The sequence below is a fragment of the Conger conger genome, chromosome 3 (genome assembly GCF_963514075.1).
Source record: "Conger conger chromosome 3, fConCon1.1, whole genome shotgun sequence".
In the NCBI taxonomy this organism is placed as follows: domain Eukaryota; kingdom Metazoa; phylum Chordata; class Actinopteri; order Anguilliformes; family Congridae; genus Conger; species Conger conger.
In genome coordinates, this window is record NC_083762.1 from 37,880,031 (window position 1) to 37,902,775 (window position 22,745).

General features: G+C 43.2%; 1 protein-coding gene across 2 annotated transcripts; it reads left to right on the forward strand.

The window, feature by feature from the left end:
- On the forward strand, positions 1-21,972 carry smarcal1 (SWI/SNF related, matrix associated, actin dependent regulator of chromatin, subfamily a-like 1). Of its 2 annotated transcripts, none has more exons than XM_061236762.1 (17): positions 1-790; positions 918-1,278; positions 2,117-2,167; positions 3,018-3,278; positions 3,901-3,951; positions 5,499-5,682; positions 7,054-7,204; positions 9,410-9,571; positions 10,379-10,444; positions 11,903-12,043; positions 15,704-15,922; positions 18,973-19,043; positions 19,929-20,031; positions 20,391-20,573; positions 20,663-20,763; positions 21,436-21,532; positions 21,647-21,972. In XM_061236762.1, the coding sequence occupies exons 1-17, from the start codon at positions 464-466 to the stop codon at positions 21,836-21,838; spliced, it is 2,721 nt and encodes a 906-aa protein (XP_061092746.1). In that variant the 5' UTR covers positions 1-463; the 3' UTR covers positions 21,839-21,972. The 2 variants fall into 2 exon arrangements, with proteins under 2 accessions (XP_061092746.1, XP_061092747.1); XM_061236763.1 differs by having other exon boundaries at positions 439-790; positions 1,004-1,278.
- The last annotated feature ends 773 nt before the right edge of the window (positions 21,973-22,745 follow it).

Consider the following 22,745-nt stretch of genomic DNA (forward strand, 5'->3'; position numbering starts at 1 on the left):
TGGATAGCATGTACTTGTTTAACCGGTAGCCAGCTCTGTACCTAGTATTTTAACATATATAATGTAATGCTGCCAAGAACTAAAGTGTTTTGAGTTAGAGTAAACTATTTTATTTTGTCCTGATATATTGAATTGATGGCACTATTGAATTGATTTGCTAACTTCACATAGGCTAGCAAGATTAGCCTATATGTAAACAATCGGTGTCCGACGTGCGAGCTGGCTAGCTACCTAATGTTAGTATATAGTCAGATGAAGATCTTACATTTTTCAGTGCATTTAGACCAGACACATTTTTTACTATTTAGTTGCTAGCTAATGTTAACGAATACATTTATACGTTACCATTTACCATTTAGAATGGTTGCAACGTTGCTGCCTTGTGTATGTCTTTTTATCAGCATGATTGCACATCGGTGAATTGCTTATACTCTCACATAGCTTTGGAACTGTAACGTCAGCGATGTCAGGCTCTCTAACCGCAGAACAACAGAGGCGGATTGAGGAAAACCGTCAGCGAGCTTTAGCGAGGAGGGCAGAGAGGCTCGCCCAACGGGAACCTGGGTCATGCCATCATGATCCCACCGCCCCTCAAAATATTACCTCCCATGCACAATCTCATTTTTCCTCAACACGTGCTGTTGATGCGCCGCGACCAGGACCCTCTACGGAGGCGGCTACGTACCTTGTTAAGCACGTTCGCCAGGGCCCAGATCGGACGGTCGGTCAACTGTCGCCTGGATCATGGCAAAAACCAGGACGCACCCTGGCCGCCCCTGCTCCAAAACAGGTAAATACCACCGCAACCCTAATTGTTGTGCATTATGTGGAAAGAAAGACATATTGTTACCCATTGTTAACCATTATCTGGGAAGAAATATATTTTTACTACATTCTCTTTCCCCTTTTTTCTTCAGATTAAAGTTATAGATCCACTCCCTCTACCTGTGGCACAGTTTACTTCAAAAGGAATAAATTCCCACTCTTCTGTGAACTTCTCCAGTTTTAAACCCCCAGAACCAAAGTCTGACGTGGCCCCAGTAAGTGCACCCCCGGCCAGTGCCAGTACTTTCTATGGACATGGATCTAAATCTGACCGGGTCCCACAGAAAATGCCATCCTCCACTGTTACCTCCACCAGTACTGTGCCTGTAAAGAAGCCTGCTATCTCTGTGAGAGGAAAGTGTGTGTCTCACTCTCCTGAACGCTTCAGAGTGGAGGTGGGCTACCACACAGAGCTCATTGCAGTGTTCAAGAACATTCCGTCCAGGAACTATGGTAAGCTATGGTGTAGACAGGTTCACTGCCTTTTTGTGTTGGTTCTACATACATAGTATTTTTGTCGTCATAAGGTATGCAGTGGGAGAGGGTTTGATTCAACAGGTGTGTGTTTTTATCAGCGGTGGAAATTTGGTTACTGTACTACTAAGGAGGCTGGGGGGGCCTCACCAACAAGGAGGTTGTATTGATCAGATGTTTCACAACTGCCCTCATTTTTCCTCACCAGTTTATTATGCTTTGGCACTTGGCGATGAGAGCTTTTGTCTCTTTCATGTTCGATCCATACTCTGTCCAGTAGACTCAATAATGCATTTGCACTACAATATCTGTCACAATTATGGAAATTGAGTTGACTCAAACCTTAGTGGGGATTTTAAGATGTTTGAATATTGATTTTATTTTGCAAAGTATTTCAAAGTAAAAGCAAAAATGACCGAAGTTACTGTTACCACATTATTGAATTGATGTAAAAGGAACAAAACGGGATCATTTAGAATTTTTTTTTTAATACATTTTTCTAGGCTTGGCTTGCCACGTTTCTGCCACTGCTTTGTATGTATTCTTCAGCAGCTGTACTGTTCTTCCTAGGTTTGTTACATAATTGATCTGAAAGCTCCCAGATCGGTTAAACCCCAGGGCTCATTTTCTGTGGTTTCAACATTCTGCGTTCACTCTGACTTTGTTTGGGCTACTTGTGATTTTTTTAATGAATGTGCAGTGTTTTGTCTCAGAAAACCAGATAAATGAGAAGATGTATCAAGCTTATAATTGTACTGTTGAATTCCCAAGTGGAAGCATTCCCAAATTCTGTAGTGTCCTTCCTGTTCTTCAACAGACCCCGCAACAAAAATGTGGAACTTCAGCCTGGAAGACTACCGTCAGTTAAGTATGTTTCAACTTTCTGTATGGTACTAATAATACGGCTGATCGTATTATTATCATTCATATTTATATATGTTTATAACACATTGTAACGCACATTTTAGGAATTTATGACGGAAATAAAACTGCTGGACAGGGTACGGGCTTATAAATCGGCTGGCAAGTTGATTGGTTGGCCAAATAATAATTGATCTGTTTGGTGCTGAATGGTAGTTATGAGATAAAGTACTCATCATTTATGGAAACCAGTTCAAGTTTCTGTCTTGAGACCTTCTTTAGGTCACTGACAGTATGGGCTGTGTTGTGCAATATTATTTGAGTTCAATCCGCTGCCGTGGTTTATGGATGGGGTTCAATGCGCACGGCTGGTGTCAGGGATGGGTTCAGGTGACATGCGTTCAAGACGGGGAACGTTCGCTAACGTTGGCTGATGTTTGCCGTCTTGAACACACGTCTTGAATGCTAGCTAGTATTGCTAGACCTAAGTCGTGTCCTAATTTGCTCAGTAAAAAGACATTAATGGCAAACTAATTTCTTAAGTTTAGTATTTTATTATCTTTTATTTATTGTTTAATTATTTTATTTTATATAAATTTCATTATATTTATTTATGCATTTGTTGTATTCTATTACTATGTTTTTGACTAATTCTGTTCACTGTTTAATATTTGTCCTATTCCTGTCCTGTACGATTTTATTGAATTTTGCGTAACACAGTTTGTAACTTTGCTTTTGAAAAGTGCTATATAAATAAGGTTTAATACCATTGTTATTAAATGGAATGTTCATTTAAAATCGTTCATTGGTATCGGTTTGCTGCGAACGCGGTTTACCCGGTGTTCTCTGTCCGTCAGTGGAAGAGGCGGGAGGCATCGCGTCGGTCTCCCTGCAGCCCCTGGAGGGGATGGAGGGCCTGGACGTTTCGGCCGCCAGCCGGGGCAGCCGGGACTGCGCGGCGCTGGCTGCCCTGATGCGGCTGTGCCAGGGCTGGCAGAAACCGGGCGCGGTCGTGCAGGGCGGCTGCTCCCTGACGTCGCGCTCCCGCTTTGAGGTGGACGTGGGATACCACGTGGACGTCATCGCCGCCTTCAAAAAGATGCCCTCCAAAAATTATGGTGAGACAGCATCTGGGTTTTCGCTCCAAAACGCTTGTCTGGTTGGAACTTGATAAGGGCCTCGGGGGAGTGCTCGTTTAAGATCTCAGAAAGGCGTGCTTTTTTTTCATTTGTATTCTGGAAGGCAGACTGAGGAAATTGAATGGATTTTGGGTGCTGGTGATTTGAAGCTATTTTGCCGTTAATTTGATGGATTCTTCATTCTTTACTGAGATAAGAGATTAAGAGAGTGTGACGGTTTAATAAGCTCTTCCCTAATGCTAGCAGCCATACTGCCTGTTAATTTAAGGTTGGTGGATTGTTTTCTGGACCAAGAATAAAACTGAAACTCCACTGCATGGATGGATAGGAGATAACATATTTCAGATGTTAAACCCTGGTTCTGACTGGGGTCATTAAAGATCCCCTGACAATTGTCACAAAGAGTAGGTGGTTTCTCTTGTGTTCTTGCCAGGTTCCCAACCTGGTAATCTTCTTGCAATCTCATCATCTAATCTTCCTGCGGTTTATTGAATAATAAATCACTGTCCTCTTTATTTGGAGTACATAAAAAAAAAAAAAAAACAGTTTACAGAGAGAAAATTATTTTGCGACATTCACATCTTACTCTCTTTTACATTAGACATGAAGACCAGAAAATGGAACTTTCTGTTGGAAGATTACAAGAAGTTAAGTGAGTATAGCCGTGTCTGTATATATGCTTGTATGTGCAGGTGCGTGTGTGTGTGTGTGTATGTATACGCACATGCATGCAAGTTTGTGGATTTGTAGGTATGAGTGTTTCCGTGGTTGCTTGTGTACAGTGCAGTCCGTAAGTGTTTGGACAGTGACACATTTTTTGTTTTCGATCGGTACTCCAGTAAGCAAACTGTTGAAATAAAACAATCACTATGTGGTTAAAGTGCAGACTTGCAGCTGTAATTTGGTTGTTACATCCATGTTGAGTGAAACGTGTTGGAATTGCTGCCCTTTTTATTCACGGTCCCCTCCACCCCCCATTTTAGCGGACCAAATTTAATTGGACAAATTTACTCAATATACATCATTTTTAATATTATGACTGCCTCAACTGCTGGGTACCTTCCCTGGTGATGCTCTGCCAGGCTTGTACTGCAGCCCTCCTGCTTGTTCTGGGGGCTATTTGCCTTCAGTCTGATCTCCAGCTAGCGAAATATATGCTCAGTTGGATTGAGGTCAGGTGACTGACTTGGCCAGTCAAAACATTCCGCATTTTAGCCCGAATAAACTCATTAGTTGCTTTGGCTGTATGTTGTGGATCATTGTCCTGCTGGATGGTGAAGCATCATCCAATCAGTTTTGATGCATTTGCTTAAATCTGAGCAGACAAGATGTTTCTGTATACGTCCTCAGTCATCTGGCTACTGCCATCAATAGTGACATCATCAATGAACACAAGTGAGCCAGCTCCAGTGGATCATGAGCCATCAAGGAATTTCTTTTCTCCTCACTCCTCCTTTCTTCTTTCCATCCCTCTGGTTCAGGTTGATGATTCATCTGTCATCTGTCATAACACTTTGTTCCAGAACTCTCTGCACTTTTTTGCAAAATGTCCTGGCCATTCTATCCTTGAGACTTTCCAGGGGTTTGCATCTTGTGATGAACCCTCTGAGGTTATGCTGGTGTAGTCTTGTGTTGATGATCGTCTTTGACACATCTACGCCTACGTCCTGGAGAGAGTTCTTGATCTGTTGAAAAGTTACAAAGGGATTTCTCTTCACATTCAAAGGATTCTTCTGTCGTTCACTACACTGGATGGGACTGTGTATAAAAGTGGCCACAATTTTTACACTGTTCACCTGATACGGATATAAAACCCACCTTAACCACTTTATCTTTCTTGTTCTTGTTTTATTTCAAATTCAATGAGGTGGAGTACAGTATAACAAAAATGTTTCACTGTTCAAATAATTACGGACTACACTGAATTAGTGTGTGCACGTGAATCTGCATGAAAGTATGTTGTGTCTGCATATACAGTATACAAGTGGTGAACCAAAAAATGGCAACCCTAATATAAAGAAACTTTGTTGGATTTTGGGCTACCACATGTGGCCCATGTGCACTGTGGCGTGAAGCCTACCATGTCTGAAGCTTCTGTCTCGAACGTCTTTCCATAATCTCTTGAAATCCTGTGAGTTCGGCCTGTGTGTTTGTGGTTGTGGTTGACTGCGCACGGTCATGGTTGCGTCTCTCCTCCAGTGGATATTCTGACCGGGATCCCGCAAGTGGAGGTGGAACCGCTCCCTCGCGCCGTGATCCAGGCGTTCCCCTCCCAGTTTGAGCAGAGCCAGGCTAGCCTTTCAGAGATCCCCGAGGCTGACCTGTCCGACGTGGACCCGGTCCTCACACGCAGCCTCATGCCCTTCCAGAGACACGGAGTCAAGTAGGTTCCCCCCTCTGCCCCATCATCACTGCTGTGCGGCTGAGGAGCCATGGCATGCACTCATCTGTATGCGGAGTGTTCCGGAAAGAATTTGGTCACACTTTTCAAGAAGGGAATAAGAATTGGCATGAATTAATGTCGTAGTGAAAATGGATTCATTGATGTACGAATACATTAAGTAAGCATGAAATTAACTTCTCATTAGTTAATGTATTTGTTAACTAATTGCTAATGTATTAGTTCCATGGATATTTATGCATTAGCAAACCATTGGATAAACCTAGAATTAGCCATTAAGAAAGACGCAGTTTTTTACATTCCAATATGAATTGGCACAAATTAATGTAGTTGTTAACATTAATTAATAATGTACTAATGCATAAAAGAAGATGCACAGATTAACTTTCCAGTAACCTTATTGTAAAGTGTTACCAACAATTTTATTGGGCCATAATATTTCGAATTATGCTGCATAACAGTGTAGCAGTAGATTCAATTTCAGAGAATTGCTATTATAACTCAGCCTGGATAAATGTACTTTGTCTAATGCTACACTTGTTAGCATGCTGCCATGCATACTAAAGTCTTGAGTAGCCAAGTGGCTAACATTATTTGTTACACTACATTTAGTTGATTGCTAATTTTAAGTAACAGAGTACTAACAAGGTAGAATTTGTTATAAAGAGTTTTGTTTTCATTAAAGGGATACCATTACTTGTAGCTATTTAGTTGCACTGATAGGCCTTGTAAAGTAATTGTAGGCAAGCTACTTAGTGCAAAGTAAATTAAGCAAACCGAGGTACCGCTAAATCCAGTCCATTCACTCAAGGTTCATAACTCTCACTGCCTTCTGCTCATTATGCATTTTATTTCATCCAGGTACCTCTAAACCCATCAGCAGCAAATAGATTATGCCTTTGGGGCTCCAAAAGTGAATTTGTTCCTTTGCAATGATGAACTGGTTTGTTTACTCTCTCTATAAAGCTTTTGTATTCCTATCAGTGCGGCTCTATCTAAGAATTTACAGTGCTGGAGCTGTGTTATTTCAGTGTGTGTCTGGGCCTGGGCCTGGGGCTGTGGCTGTTGTCTGGCTCTGTGTGTGCCTGCGTGAGTTTGTGGTTGTGTGGTGTGCATGCATTCTGTATGAGGTACGGGTGTGTGTTTGTTGTGTATTTCCTGTGAGTGTGTACTTTCACGCATGTATTCCTGCACACGTTTGATGTGTATTCCTGTGAGTGTGTGTACTTCCATGCATGTATTCCAACACACGTTTGTTGTGTATTCCTGTGTGTGTGTATACCTCCATGCACACGTTCGTTGTGTATTCCTGCGAGTGTGTGCATACCTCCATGCACACGTTTGTCTCTGCAGCTTTGCGGTGTCCAGGGATGGCCGGCTCCTCCTGGCTGATGACATGGGCCTTGGGAAGACTATACAGGCCATCTGCATCGCTGCGTTCTACAGGAAGGACTGGCCCTTACTGGTGGTGACGCCCTCCTCGGTTCGCTTCACTTGGGCTGAGGTATTCTCAACTTTCACTAGTAGCCATTTTATTTGTCTCTTAGACTAATGTCAAATAGACTAGTTTATTCTGTGAGGGAATAGTGATGTCGGGGGCAACACCAGGAAGCACCACTTGAACTTGGTGCTTGGGACGTGATTATTATTCACTTTTATTTGACTGAACTGGGCCGTTTGGTCTGTTCTCTGTAATTGTACGGGCGGCATGGCAACCTTAATGCTCCAACCAATTTCAGTTCTCAGTCGGGGGAAATGGTTTTTCCTCGCGGGGAGTTGACAGAGAAATTTGGTGGTCTGTGTTACTTAGGTGTGTTTTTTTGTAAAGCACTCTATCTCCCTGTGGCCCTAGGGCACTCCTGCAGGTAATTTATTTTCACAAAAGAACACAACAGTATGAAATTGTATGCCCCTTGTCCCTTGTCTCCAGAGAGCCCTGTTCTATTAAAAATGGCAGTGTCTGCCTGGCAACCTGAAGAGCCCACACAAGAGATCAATGTTCTTAAAATGACTGCTTTTTTGCCGTAGAATATTTCTTGACTAACACACTGAAATCAAATATATGAAATGATTAAATTTATTTGTACCCTTGGTGCAGAGTGAGCAGTCTGCATGGGCCACCCGTCTCCACATATGTTATGTCGTCTGGTGTAACTGAATCTACCTAGAAGATCTCATAAAACGGCTAACAGTCACTAAGGAAGATATTTGCCCAGTTTATGAGCCAGAACTTTACAGTAAACTTCCACTCACTGTACCCAGTCAACCGTATCCATCCATTGGATACATGAAATTAGATATGGGCAAAAGTGTCAATCATCTCTCTTTTCAGGTCAAAGACTGTGTTACAGTCACTGTGTCTGAATGAACCATAAGGCACTGAAGGGACCATTACCCGGTAGGGAAAGTGCTTTAACGCACTGAACATTGACTTCTGCGGTTGTGAGAGCAGTGTGCATTTGTGCAAAAATAAGGATACAGGTGCTGGCCCAGATCTGTTGAAGTGTACATGAGGTTGTTTTCACATACAGTACCATGAAGATTCTTAGGCACCCTAGATTTCTTAATATAGATTTGGCCTTAGATATGTTATATTTATCTTTTCTGAATTAGTGTGTCACTAGAAAAGTGCCCATTTGACATTTCCAAACCTTCATTTGCCAAAAAGAAATTCAATTTTGCATTTCATTAAGTAGAGTAACATTAAGTTCCAATATAGACAAAACGTGCACAGTTATCAAAATATCTCTACTTTGTAAGATGCAAAAGGGAAATTGCAGATAAAATTTTTCTAAATAACTTTTGCACCAACTGTCTATTTTTGAGCACTTACTATTAGGCTTTTTACTTTTCAGTCACTTGCTTCACTTGCGTCACTTGTCATGTGTCACTTCACTTCCAGCTAATGCACAAAATCATTTCAATCCTTTCAGAAAGTCATTTCCAAAAAATTGTGTTGCAGTTTCTGCAATCCCAAGAAATTATTCATGCCCTTCACGGTTCTGTACCTTCCAACAAATGAAAGTTTTGCATTCATCTCTTTGATGAATGTGGTGCACATTATTTTGTGCACGGTGTAAATTTGCGGATGGTCCCTGAGTTTCTTATTTTAGGTGGGGAGGAGGTGAGCTTGTGTGTCTGCTACAGGGGTTCCCAACTTTTAGCTGCTGAGATCTGTGGGTATAAGCCTGTACTTTTTATACCCAGGGAGGTCTATGAGTTTGTGTGTGTGTGTGCGTCTGTGCTGCTTGGATACCCTTCTTATAGCCAGGTATGTCTGTGAGTTTGTGTGTGTCTGTGTTGCTAGGGAAACCTTCTTATAGCCAGGGAGGTCTGTAAGTGTGTGTGTCTGTGCTGCTAGGGTATCCTTCTTATAGCCAGGGGGGGTCTGTGAATTTGTGTGTGTCTGTGCTGCTAGGGTATCCTTATAGCCAGGGAGGTCTGTGAGTTTGTGTGTGTCTGTGCTGTTAGGGTATCCTTATAGCCAGGGAGGTCTGTGAGTTTGTGTGTGTCTGTGCTGCTAGGGTATCCTTCTTATAGCCAGGGAGGTCTGTGAGTTTGTGTGTGTCTGTGCTGTTAGGGTATCCTTATAGCCAGGGAGGTCTGTGAGTTTGTGTGTGTCTGGGCTGCTGGGTTATCATTCCCTTCTTATAGCCAGGGGGTGTGTGAGTGTGAGTCTTGTCCCAGATGCGCGGTTCTCCCCACACAGGCGTTTCAGCGATGGCTGCCCTCTCTGAGTCCGGAGAACATCAACGTGGTTGTGAAGGGAAAAGACAACCTGCGGTCAGGCCAGGTCAACATCGTCAGCTATGACCTGCTGAGCAAAATGGAGAAGCAGCAACCCACAAACCCTTTCAACATGCTCATCATGGTGAGCACTCACTCCATGTGTGTCCACTGTTAGCACGCGTCGGAGAATAGAAAAATATTTTCCAGGTTGGGTAAGGATGAAAAAATTACCTTGTCAGGCAGTCTATTTTTATGTTGTGAGGTTGTACTGGCAGTTTAATAGGGGAGTTAACCTCAGGCTTCGCCACAGTTGGATAACATTTTTGTTTCTTGAGGAAATGGTTTGATATTTGGCAATATCACCAATTTTTCTACAATACTATCTAAATGGTCTGATAGAGTAAGAAACAGGAAACGCATACAACCCAAATGAGTTTGAAAGTGCAAAAACCTATTGCCGTCATGTTTAACAGAAGTAAAAATGGCACTAAGGCGAATGATGATGAGGTTAAGTTGAAACATAAACAGTGATGTTGGTGGTTTTCCAGAGAGCAAGCTGCCATAAGATTGTGGACATTAAATAAATATTTAACTGTGATTTATTACAATATGGATCGAACTTGACATGTTCTGTCGATTGGATCAATTTGTTGCCCTTTGAACCGATATTATCCGGATCGATGCCATTGCACCCCTACAGTTTAATAGAAAAAGGATTTACTTTTGCGTGTTCATATGGTTCTGTTTTACTGAATGAGAGGATGTCCGTAAATGCCAGCATGACGTTGTGTCAAACGGCTTATGTTGCAGCTGCAGGACACCCGAGGGGCTGTGAGTCCAAACCTCATAAATGCCACGGCGTGCTTGTCTGAGCCGCTGGGTTTGCTCATGTCAATGTCAGAGATTAAGGGCTTCTCTTAATTCAATTTCTTCTGCTTTCTGACTTCAGGACGAATCCCACTTCCTGAAGAACATTAAGACGGCTCGCTGCAAGGCCGCTCTGCCGTTGCTTAAGGTACCGCCAACCCCTCTGTTCCCCGAACCCTAGGCATTGTGGGAGGCCTGCCTGTCGCCGGGCAGATTTACTGAAAGCCGTCTGAAAGCTATCTGAAGGTGCACAACGGCCATCTTGTGCACAGTTTTGGGGTATTTCCAGTGCAGCAAGTAATTATGTTAATGAAGACCGCTACATTTGACAATTTAGATATGCAGGCTTCTACTAACTTTTGAGGCTTCGGGGAGCTGGTATCTAAAAACAAATTTCACATTTTCTGATTATTTCAACTACTCAGATTAATGATCTGGAAATGTATGTTTAGATATTTGCTTCTGAATAGGAGTCTGTCACTAGCTTCACCTCATTTGTTTGTGCATGTTTTGTAGTTAACGTTTTGTGTTTTTGTTACTGGGTGCAGCCCTTTTGAATGCAGCAGTGTGTAAATTCAAACTCCAGGAGTTGGTGCAACCAGTGATAACGTACTGCTCTGACTGCTTCCGCTGTTATTACAGGGTGACTCATCTAGTTTGTTGACAGGAAACAGACTCCAGTAATTGTCATTTAGTTTAATCGCATTCGTTTTCACTGGGTTATGATTTCATTAATTCATTCATATTTTGCACCCTCTCTGTCAGAATACCCACAATTACAGCCATTACAGATGAATGCTGTGGCACAGGGAGAGAATAGCCACTTTACTGTGATGTAATGTGCACATGTAAAACTGCACACGTCTAGTAAATGTCATCACAAACTATAACATGGTCTCCAGAGGTGTTGCAGACCCCAACACCCTACTCACACACCCTTTAGCCATGACTATACTGGAAATACCACTCATTGCTTTTTTATAGTTGGGTTGTTGTAATGTTAAACATGTAGTTACCTACATTCACATATTTTAAAGAGACAAAAATGACATTTCATCTTTTTCAAAATTATCAGATGACCCCATCCTGAAATTGAGCGACCCAACATGGGGTCCCGACCCCCAGTTTGGGAACCCCTGCTTTAGTAAATGTAATGGCTTAAAGCGTGCAGCTAAATCAATTCTTTTGGGAACACTGTGCTGCGGTTTTAAAAGAAAATCGACCGGTAGCTTGTTCCAAACATATTGCAGAACTTGACACAGTTCTTCTGCAGACCTTGACTGTTTCACTTGCTTCTGGCTCTCCAGGAAATTACAGACATTCATTCATTTTATCTGAAAAGTGGTCCATTACATAATGTTATTTTATTTAAATGCAGAAATTTCTCTATTACGTTACATTTTTTTGTAAAATGAATGTTTGGAAATCTCAAATTTGCTCTTCGACAGACACGCTAATGCAGAAAACAAAGACCAAATTTATGTAAAGTTTTAATTAAAATGTTAAATTTAAATGTTGGGTGCCTAAGACTTTTGTTACATGTGTTCTGTAATGTTGTGTTGAGTGCTCCTCTGATTCGGGTTCTCTGGTCCCCGTGCCCTCTCAGGCTGCTAAGAGAGTGATCCTGCTCACCGGCACCCCCGCCATGTCACGACCCTCAGAGCTCTACACTCAGATCCTGGCCGTCAAGCCCGCCTTTTTCCCCCGCTTCCACGAGTTTGGGTCTCGCTACTGTGCCGCCAAGCAGGCAAGTGACAAGCCCACGCCCTCCCGTGTCGTTTGCTCCTTTGTGTGGGAGAGGTGAAGCTCAGGTTTCGTAGGCTAGCAGCTGAACACCTGATTTCCTTTAAGCCTCCTCTGTTTGTCCAGTCAGGATCTGTTGACTTGTGCAGCACAGTCTACACATGATTGTTTCAGTAGTTGTGTAGACTCCTAACATTACCATTGGAGAGTCCATGTGGTTTTCATAGGTGATTTGGGGGATTTGATCTACAATTTGATCCAATGTTAAGGGAGGGGCCATAAACTCATTGTTCACAGCTGTTTGAACAATGAGCTGTCTTTCCTTACAGTTAAACACTTAGCATATCTAGCCTCATATTTCCTCATTTCGTCCCATATATAATATACAATATAAGATAATCTTGGGATGTTTAATATATAACCAATGTACGACACAATATTTGGTATTAGTGGCTTAGATACCTCAATATACATTTTTAGCTTCCATATGAATGTCAGATGCAAAAACAACCTGCATACCTGGTGTTCTGGTTTATAGGCTTTATAAAGGCGTTAGGTCTTGCTCTTTGAGGAACCTGAAACATAAATACAGTTGCTTGGATTCACCACTCTTTCGGGCCTGTGTGGCTATTTGTTCACTTGGCAGTTCAGTTGAGAACTTCATCTGGTGTATTTTTTCTTATTGATTAAAAAAAAAAATTGTTTCATTTTCCAGCTGAGAAAGAAAATTGTGAGGTAAACTACAAAGCATTTTTCAGCGGGCTACCTTCAGCTACTCATGAAGCATGCAGTTTTAACATCAGAATTTTTACAGTCTGGGTTGGGCGCCGTACCATCAGCGATGCATGAATTCAGTTGAGTGAGCGGGAACTTGATTCCCTGTTACTGTGACAGAATTTGACAGCCGGATGTTTGCTGGGAGAAGAGACCTAGAGGAGGGAGAAGATGGTTATTTCGGTTTACGAGACCGTCCTGATCCTGAACTGAAATGATTGAAAATGTTGTCAAGAAGTTGAAAGTAAAACCTGGCTTTTTTTTTTTTCTTTTTTTTTTTTCTTTTAGGAACAAGCTTTGTTTTTCTTTGGATGAAATAAAAAAAGACTCAGCCTATGGGGTGAGGGTGGGCTATCCAGCCAGGCACCATTGGCACATTTTTACATATGAATTCATTTTAGGTAGACTGCTATTATATTTAAGTAGCCTTCTTTAATGACCGGCCTTCCAACTGATGCTCTTGTCAGAGCTCCGACAGTAATCTGTGAACTTGGGAAAGCACCATTGTCTTTCTTACCACCATGGACTTGAAATAACATCCAAAGCTCTTTTAAATTAGACATGATTATTCCATTGAATTAGTTCATTACCCAAGAGCCTAACTCTTTTGTGAGGACTCTTTGTTTTAACTAAGCCTCTGTGAATAGCGCAATTACTTTCGTATTATATTTTCACTTTGTGGCTTCTGGTCTTGGCCAAGTCTCGCGTGAATTTTTTTTTTTTCTTATTCGAGGGACTTCATGGTTAAACAGAAAAATGTATCAGGATGTGGACATCTGATTTTGGAGACCTCCTGGAGAATCACCTGCAGAAAGTCTGGCTGCATAACAGCAGGAGTGAAATAAATCTCTTAAGTAAGCACGTCTCAGATTTGGGAAGACAGAGCGCTGCCCCTGGGTGGGGAGCTAGGTGGTTCAGATTGCCAATTAGCAACAACAGCAGTGAAAGCTGCGTCTAGTACAGCTCTGCAGTCATTCCTTAATTAGCAGTCTCTTACAAGGCTTATGATACACCTCTGACGGGCATTACTTTCAGATGCAATAATCGTGCTGTTTTCTCCCCAGGACTGACTTTTATGACTTGTTCTACCTATAAAGCATTTGTTTTGGGCGGCAGGGTAGCCTACCGGTAGCTTGCTTGCCTGGCAACTGTTGAATTGCCGGTGGGCGCATTGGGATTCTGACTTTCTGGAGAGAGGAAGTCAGGTCCCTAAACTAAAAAAAAAAGAAGGCCCTTGAGCTTTACCCCTGTTCTCTCTCTCATCTTCCAACTTGCAGCTGTTCTCTCTGGCATTTCTCCCAGGGGGTCGTCGAAAAAGTGAAGCACTCAATGGAACTCCTATGGTTAAATAAAGGATTTTTTAAAAGCAGGTGTAGGATATGTCAGCCCTTCTGTATGTGTAGATCTGTACCTGTAGATTCTAGTTGCCAATGAGACCTGTGATTTCCTAAGCATCAGGGCGGACTGTGAGTTGGTTGTGAAAGTGTAGATTTTTTTAGAAGGCTCTCTGATCTCCCCTCTTCTGCCTGTATCCACCCATATGCTGGCACCTCCATCACTGATCTCTCTGTGTCTTTGTTTTGTGTGTGTGTGTGTGTGTGTGTGTGTGTGTGTCTGACTCCTCTCTGTTCTCTCTCCCTCCATAGCTGCTGTACTCTGACTCTCTCCATAGCTGCTGTACCCTGACTCCCTCCATAGCTCCATTACTCTGACTCCCTCCATAGCTGCTGTACTCTGACTCCCTCGGTCTCTCTCCCTCCATAGCTGCATTACTCCGACTCCCTCCATGGCTGCATTACTCTGACTCCCTCGGTCTCTCTCCCTCCATAGCTGAATTACTCTGATCCCCTCCATAGCTGCATTACTCTGACTCCCTCGGTCTCTCTCCCTCCATAGCTGCATTACTCTGATCCCCTCCATAGCTGCATTACCCTGACTCCCTCCATAGCTGCATTACTCTGACTCCCTCCATAGCTGCATTACTCTGACTCCCTCGGTCTCTCTCCCTCCATAGCTGCATTACTCTGACCCCCTCCATAGCTGCATTACCCTGACTCCCTCCATAGCTGCATTACTCTGACTCCCTCCATAGCTGCATTACTCTGACTCCCTCCATAGCTGCATTACTCTGACTCCCTCGGTCTCTCTCCCTCCGTAGCTGCATTACTCTGACCCCCTCCATAGCTGCATTACCCTGACTTCCTCCATAGCTGCATTACCCTGACTCCCTCCATATCTGCATTACTCTGACTCCCTCCATAGCTGCATTACTCTGACTCCCTCGGTCTCTCTCCCTCCATAGCTGCATTACTCTGACCCCCTCCATAGCTGCATTACCTTGACTCCCTCCATAGCTGCATTACTCTGACTCCCTCGGTCTCTCTCCCTCCATAGCTGCATTACTCTGATCCCCTCCATAGCTGCATTACTCTGACTCCCTCGGTCTCTCTCCCTCCATAGCTGCATTACTCTGATCCCCTCCATAGCTGCATTACCCTGACTCCCTCCATAGCTGCATTACTCTGACTCCCTCCATAGCTGCATTACTCTGACTCCCTCGGTCTCTCTCCCTCCATAGCTGCATTACTCTGACCCCCTCCATAGCTGCATTACCCTGACTCCCTCCATAGCTGCATTACCCTGACTCCCTCCATAGCTGCATTACTCTGACTCCCTCCATAGCTGCATTACTCTGACTCCCTCCATAGCTGCATTACTCTGACTCCCTCCATAGCTGCATTACTCTGACTCCCTCCATAGCTGCATTACTCTGACTCCCTCGGTCTCTCTCCCTCCATAGCTGCATTACTCTGACCCCCTCCATAGCTGCATTACCCTGACTCCCTCCATAGCTGCATTACTCTGACCCCCCCGGTCTCTCTCCCTGCAGTTGCCGTGGGGATGGGATTACTCCGGCTCCTCTAACCTCACTGAGCTCAGGCTCCTTTTGGAGGAGTCCCTCATGCTGCGGCGCCTGAAGAGCGAGGTCCTCTCCCAGCTCCCGGCCAAGCAGCGCAAGGTGGTCACCGTGACAACGGACGGCATCACCGGCCGAGCCAAGGCCGCCCTGACCGCCGCGGCCAAGGAGCTCGCCCAGGGACACCAAAACGTGGGTACCCCGGCTGGGACAGTTCGCTTTTGTGTGTTCGGTCTACGCTTAGCCACGCGACACTCACTCACATTCTCCTCCGTGCACACCGACTCTATCTGTGTCGTGGTTTGATGCTTTACTTTGGTTATTACGTTCATTATCAGAGCCGCAATCTTATAACGTCACTGTCAGTTTCATTATCACTTCTGCACATTGTACTGCTGTTATTATATTCAGTGTCACTATCATAATCTTTACCAGATCATTGTCATAGTCGTTATCAATGTCGCATACTCTCCCACTGTTATTCATTATCACATTCTTTATCATATCACTGTCATATTCATTAGCACTGTAATTTTCTATCATATCATTGTCATATCCCATGTCATTGTCATGGGGGCGACATGGCTCAGGCAGTAAGAGCAGTCGTCTGGTAGTCAGAGGGTTGCCAGTTCGATCCCCCGCCTGGGCTGTGTCGAAGTGTCCCTGAGCAAGACACCTAACCCCCAAATGCTCCTGACGAGCTGGTCGGGCTGGTCGGTCCTTGCATGGCAGCCAATCGCCGTCAGTGTGTGAGTGTGTGTATGAATGGGTGAATGAGAAGCATCAATTGTACAGCGCTTTGGATAAAGGCACTATATAAATGCCAACCATTTACCATATATTCATTATCACTGTCGCACACTCTCCCAATGTTACATTCACTATTACGGTCACATTCTTTATTGTATCACTGTCACATATTCTTCATCTGTTATGTTCACTATTTCATGCCTTATTGTCTTACCGTCACATTCATTCTCAAATTCAAAGTGCTTTATTGGCATGACAGAATTAGCATTTGTATTGCCAAAGCATGGCAAGGAACATTATTATCATCACTGTCACACTCTCTCACTATCACCTTCACTATCACTGTCTTTTTGAATTTGTATCATATCATTGTCTCGTTCTGTCTTATATCATTGTCAATTAAAACACCCCCTCCCTGGGTGATGACTGGCTAAATATTTCTGCCTTATGTGGTTCGGCAGAGGTGAACCAATTTGATCTTTGCAGTGAAATTCTGCACCTCATTGAATTTGTTTAATCATTAAACAAGCACTTTGCTTAATGTGGCTTCAACTGATTTTAGTGTGCCTGAAGTCCCAATTGCTGAATTTTACCCTGTAGCTCCCATGCTAACATTTTAGGCTTCACTTGCTACCATTCTTTACTCTATTTCCCCCCCGTTTAAACTCAGAGTTGCTCAGCAATACCGAAGGTCCCTCTGTTGGATTTAGCTTTTTTTCTCATCGCCCATTAGCTAGTTTTCACAGTTTACCCTGGACTGGACAGTGTTGTAGTTGTCTTTAAAGCTAAATTATGTTAATCCATACAGGCGGTATGAACTGGCCTTTACGGCTTGCTCACACTATAAAGTTATACGCTGTTGATACAGTACGCAGATAATGCAGATAACACGCTGTTTTCCCCCAATTGCATTTTTCTCCAGTGTCCAGAGTTTTAGTTTGAAAAAGGTCCCTTTTTAATTACACAGCAGTCCTATAGACCTGCACATTCTTGTTAAGTTAGCAGCTATTATTATTTCACCTAAAAATAGGCAAGCAAGCTAAAACGAAGAAATCAGTTGGGTCTAGCTCACTGTGTAAATCGCTTGTTTATACAGTGTATTTGTATGTTCATTTTCTAAGTCCTTGTACCAAGTTGTGGCAAGTTTTGTCTGTAGTGCAGCGTCCTCTCAGGAGTGTAACTGTCTGTAGTGCAGTCTTCTCAGAGTGTCACTGTCTGTAGTGCAGTCTTCTCAGGAATGTTACTGTCTGTAGTGCAGAGTCCTCTCGAGTGTCACTGCCTGTAGTGCACAGGAGTGTCCTGTGTCCTCTATCTGACCTCATAATAGTCTCACCCTGTGAGCTGAAGCCTGGGGATGCTACAGGAAATGACAGGGATTGGACGAGAGTGGGTTTGGCTGTGTGTGGGCGACACTAATTCACCCTGGCAACAGTGGAAAATCGCTCTTCGGATTCCACCCTAGAAAAATGGTCCGGTGCCAGGGGCTATCCTCACCGCCACCTTACATCCTCTTCCCAGCCTCCTCTCTCACATTTCTCCCTTTCCTCGGAATAAATGGACGCTTGTGTGGGCCTGCCGTCCTTAGAGATAGACTAGAACCCCACTGGAGTAGAGGGGGGGAGGCCTTGGGCCCAGCCTGAGATTCATGATGTTGTTTCACTACCTGAAGGTACAGTAAGTAAGCTTATAGCATGTTGTCTTTAAAGTCTAAAGGATAAGGTGCAGAACACAGCAGCCCACAGTAGACCACAATGAAAGGCACTGCCACTGCTAAGCTAATAATTCTGCATTGAATTGGCTAGGTTGTGAAGTTAGGAAAAGTGAAATGTTCTTTGGCCAATAAAGTCAATCCTAAATGGACGGCATTAATATAGTGCTGTTATCCAAGGCTCATGCCTCTTATTTACCCATTCACACACACACACACACACACACACACACACACGGCAACTGGCTGCCATGCAAGGCACCAACCAACTCGCCAAACCGGTAACCCTCTGACTGGCAGAAAACCGGTCTTTCCCCCTTTGCTAATGCTGCCCTGATATTGTTTTGGCAGTATTGGCAGTCACAGATCCACACTGTTTAACAGATCAGCATTCTGGGGATCTCTTACCTATTTACCTGTTGATCAGATCCACATTCTGGTACAAATGTTTTATAATTCCCTCTGTCCTGATTCTGTATGGTGCAACCTGTCAGCACGATTTAATGTAAAATCAAATCACATCTGAATAAGTTTAATTAGCAGGAATTATTGAGATGGTACTTTAGGATAATTACGTACAAGGATGTGCTACATATGCATGCGCTCATTAGTAATCCTTGGCATGCTCTTGTAGATGTCTGAGTAGTTCACATTTTCCATATTGGGGAAATATTTTTAGATTCATAACCTACTGACATAAGTTGAAAAGTCTGATAAGGTTTGGAATAATTATTTGTCCTTTTTCCTTCAACACTGAGCATGTTTGTGTCTTTTAAATCTTTAGAAGAAGCAGGAGAAAGAAGCTCTTTTGGTCTTCTTTAACCGAACAGCTGAGGCTAAGGTCCGTGCAATCAAGTGAGTTCATCCCCAAATTATTCACAATCCCATAATGTGTACTGTAATTTCAGAACCCTTCCGTGACCTGTGGTAACTGTGTGTCGAGACATTCTTGCATCAGAAAATTATTCAAGGATGTTGAACAGCCATTTTGCACCTGGGCTTGGATAATACAGATGAGGTCACAACATCGCTATTATGTACATTGGCAAAAAAAAACAAAAAACGCATTTACTTATTCAACTTTAAAGTCATATTGACATCATACAGTTGGTAGCAAAACATTAAGTTCCCACCACCATTTTATCACCTTTTCAACCTTAAAGTGTTTGCATCCCTAGTGTAGCGTTTAGTTCTTGAGATAAGATCATTATTACTCACGAGTTAGACCAGTGGTCCTCACTCACAGTGTGCTTATTGACTTCATTGATCAATTAAAGCAGTTAATTACTCAGTTAACTCACCTCACCAGGGGCGTTCAATCGGAAAACATTTTGCTACATTTTGCTACAGTTTCTGTGAGTAATATGTTTCCTCCCAATGGTTTGCAAAGTTTAACAACAGGTTTGAGGTATGTTTGTTCTCGTTTGGTCGATCTGTCGGGGGTGTAGCCCGAATAAATAATGTCGTTGGCCTATGACTTAAAGCCTTGCTTTGGTTTGCTGCAGGATGTTCAATGTGCCACCGTTTCTGTTTAAATAAACGTTTCGCTAAGTTTTGACGGGAAATGTAGCCCTGGTCTCATGGGTCTGAATTTGTTGCTGATATTAAGGCGAAAACAAAAACCAGCACGCCCTGCGCCAGGAGTGAAGATCACTGAGTTAGACTGAGTTTTCAGAGATAACTTTTAGTGGTACAGGTATGCCTCAGTGTTTTGGTCTCTTGTGTGACTTGTTTCCTCAGCGAGTACATCATAGACCTGCTGGAATGTGGACGAGAAAAGTTCCTCGTGTTCGCTCATCACAAGCTTGTCCTGGATAGCGTGGTCAAAGAGCTGGTGGAAAAGGTGAAGACACACTTGAAGAGCAGGCCTGGGTCAAATACGTAATTATTTTGGATTCAAATACTTTTCTGTGCTCGATTAATCTTGCCTGGGGAAATTGCACCAACCAAGAGGACCAGAAGGCAGGGTTTGTACTTTTTGAGAGTATTTCATAGCTTCTAGACAAGCTAAGGCATAGACAATTGGTGTTTGAATCCAAAACAATTACGTATTTAGTATTTGAATCCAAAGTATTTGAATCCAAAACAACTACGCATTTGACCCTGATGAAGTCACAAACAGGCCTCCTTTCATTTGTAACTGTCGTCGGTTATGGTAGAAACAATTCTTGTCCCCTTAGGAGCCTTTCCTTCTTTCCTCAGGGGATCAACTACATACGCATCGACGGGGCCACGGCCTCCGTGGAGCGACAGTCGCTCTGCACCAAGTTCCAGTTCTCGGAGAAGAGCTGCGTGGCGGTGCTCTCCATCACGGCGGCGAACATGGGCCTCACGCTCCACTCGGCCTCTCTGGTGGTCTTCGCCGAGCTCTTCTGGAACCCGGGGGTGAGACCGCCTTCCTGTCGCAGCCGCTGACGGTCTGTGTGTCCTGTCGTTTGTGTGTCGCCTCAACACGACGGCTTCTTGTTTTCCAGGTGTTAATCCAGGCGGAAGATCGGGTGCATCGCATCGGACAGACCAGCAACGTGGACGTCCACTACCTGGTGGCTAAAGGGACCGCTGACGACTACCTTTGGTAATTGGCTATCTCTAACTTGTCTGTCCTTAAAATACGATGTAGTGGATTATGGGCCGATCCCAACAAACACACTTTATAGGCTTGAAAACGCAAGGTGCATTACATGTATGGTTTCATGAAACCTACTCTGTAGAAAGCGCTAGATGCGTCTTTTCTGCTGTCAATCCCTTTGCTAACATTCATATGATATTAACAAACTCATTTTCCCAGAAGGAAGGAAAAGTGGAGGGCACTTCAGTTGGAGTCAAAACGAGTTGAAACACAAAACAACTTTTGCGAAACGGTATCAGCTGTGGCAACCAATTTCTTCTCCGTCTTCGTTTACAATGGAATCTAAAGCTCTCTATTTTCATGCGATTCGACAGCAGAGAAAAGAATGACAGTGATGTGGCGCACGTGCGCATTAAAATAGAATAATTTGCTGCTGGACGAGCACCTAAAAACACTGAGGGTGCCCAGGGCAGATGAACGTTTGGTGCACAAAAGCAGCGTGGAAAATGCTTCAAACCCATTTAGAAATAAGTATAAAGGCGTTTGCAGCCGATAAAGTGCATTTGGTGGGATTGGCTCCTAAGGCTGTTCATATTTATACTGTTTCCTTGTGAAAAAGTGACCTTAATCTTGGGAAAGTAATGGTATTCCTTGGCACTGCTTCTGTGCTGGACGCAGGCCCATGATCCAGGGGAAGATGAATGTGCTGGAACAGGCCGGGCTCTCCGAATCCAACCTCTCGGAAAATGCGGAACGTGCCAGTTTCTCCTGCAGGGTAGGCCAGCCAACCTCCCACATAAATTCAGGTCGTCCCAGGAAGGCAAGCTAAACCTGTGGAATGAGTCACAAAGTGCGCAGGAGTTCACTGTATTTGATCTTGTCATTTTAGGACCCGCAGCAGAGGACTATCACAGAGATGTTCCAGAGATCGTTCTCAGAGGACGATGATGAGACCGAGGCCATCCTCCTTCAGGCTGCAGATGAATGGGATGATGCCGCAACAGGAACTTCTTCTGCTCACCCAGGAACTGTAGCCGAGAGCTCATGCAAAATAAACATCAAGGACTACTTCGGCAAATGATTCTGCAGATAAAAAAGGATTGAATCGCAATGTTACTTCATTATCAGAGTTATGATAATTGTTTTTATTACCCAAATGTCCCTGCGCAGTTCATTTTTTGAACAAAATAAAATTATTTTGCATTTTGACAGGAAGCACATTTTGACTGACTCCTGTAATTTGCGTGAAGAATGCAAGCATGCAAATCATTTTATAAGTCAATGATAGTTATACTGGGTTCAATGAATTTCAGGACATTTCAGGACACTCACATTGTCATGAGTTATTTTCATATTTATTTTAATTAATTTTAACTTTGTGAATTTAGGATTCAATTATTTTCTTGTGCAGCTAAAAATTTCAGTCACTCTTGGAGTGTGAGGGAAATTAAATATATTATAAATCCTTTTTATATTATATATACAGTAAAATAAATTTTAACTAATCGCTCTCCAAGAGTGGCTGAAATTTTGACAATCAACTTTGTGAATTCAAAAAGTATTAACACATTTGTGGACATCATTCTAAGGCATAAAGGCAATGGGACTCGTGCAAGAACAACTCATACAAACTGATTTGTTCTTAAATCACTCATACGAGTTATTCAAGAGAACTTGGCGCATTCGATTTTCTCACCATTTAGAATTTTTTCTGAGGAACATTATTTGTGAGTGGTCATACGAACCATGGAAGCAATGCATTCCATTCATTTTCCATGGAGATGTTTGCAGTGCATGATTGGCACAGTCCAGCGAGCACTGTGGTACATTTGACGGTTCTTTATTTGCATAAATGCAAATTAAATGCTTTCCACCGCAGCTTGACTGGCTCACAAAACTTGTTGTTGCAGATGAAAAATGAATCAAGATTCAGCAATTTCATTACTTATTTCTCACCTCAAATGTTTTTAGGAACATACTTTAGTGTA

Bases quoted from the DNA above. Each gene is read 5' to 3' on its own strand.
- smarcal1 (XM_061236762.1), top strand. From the start codon at position 464: ATGTCAGGCTCTCTAACCGCAGAACAACAGAGGCGGATTGAGGAAAAC. The intron at 791-917 runs GTAAATACCACC...TTTTTTCTTCAG, and splicing joins CCGCCCCTGCTCCAAAACAG to ATTAAAGTTATAGATCCACT. The intron at 12,044-15,703 runs GCAAGTGACAAG...CTCTCCCTGCAG, and splicing joins GCTACTGTGCCGCCAAGCAG to TTGCCGTGGGGATGGGATTA.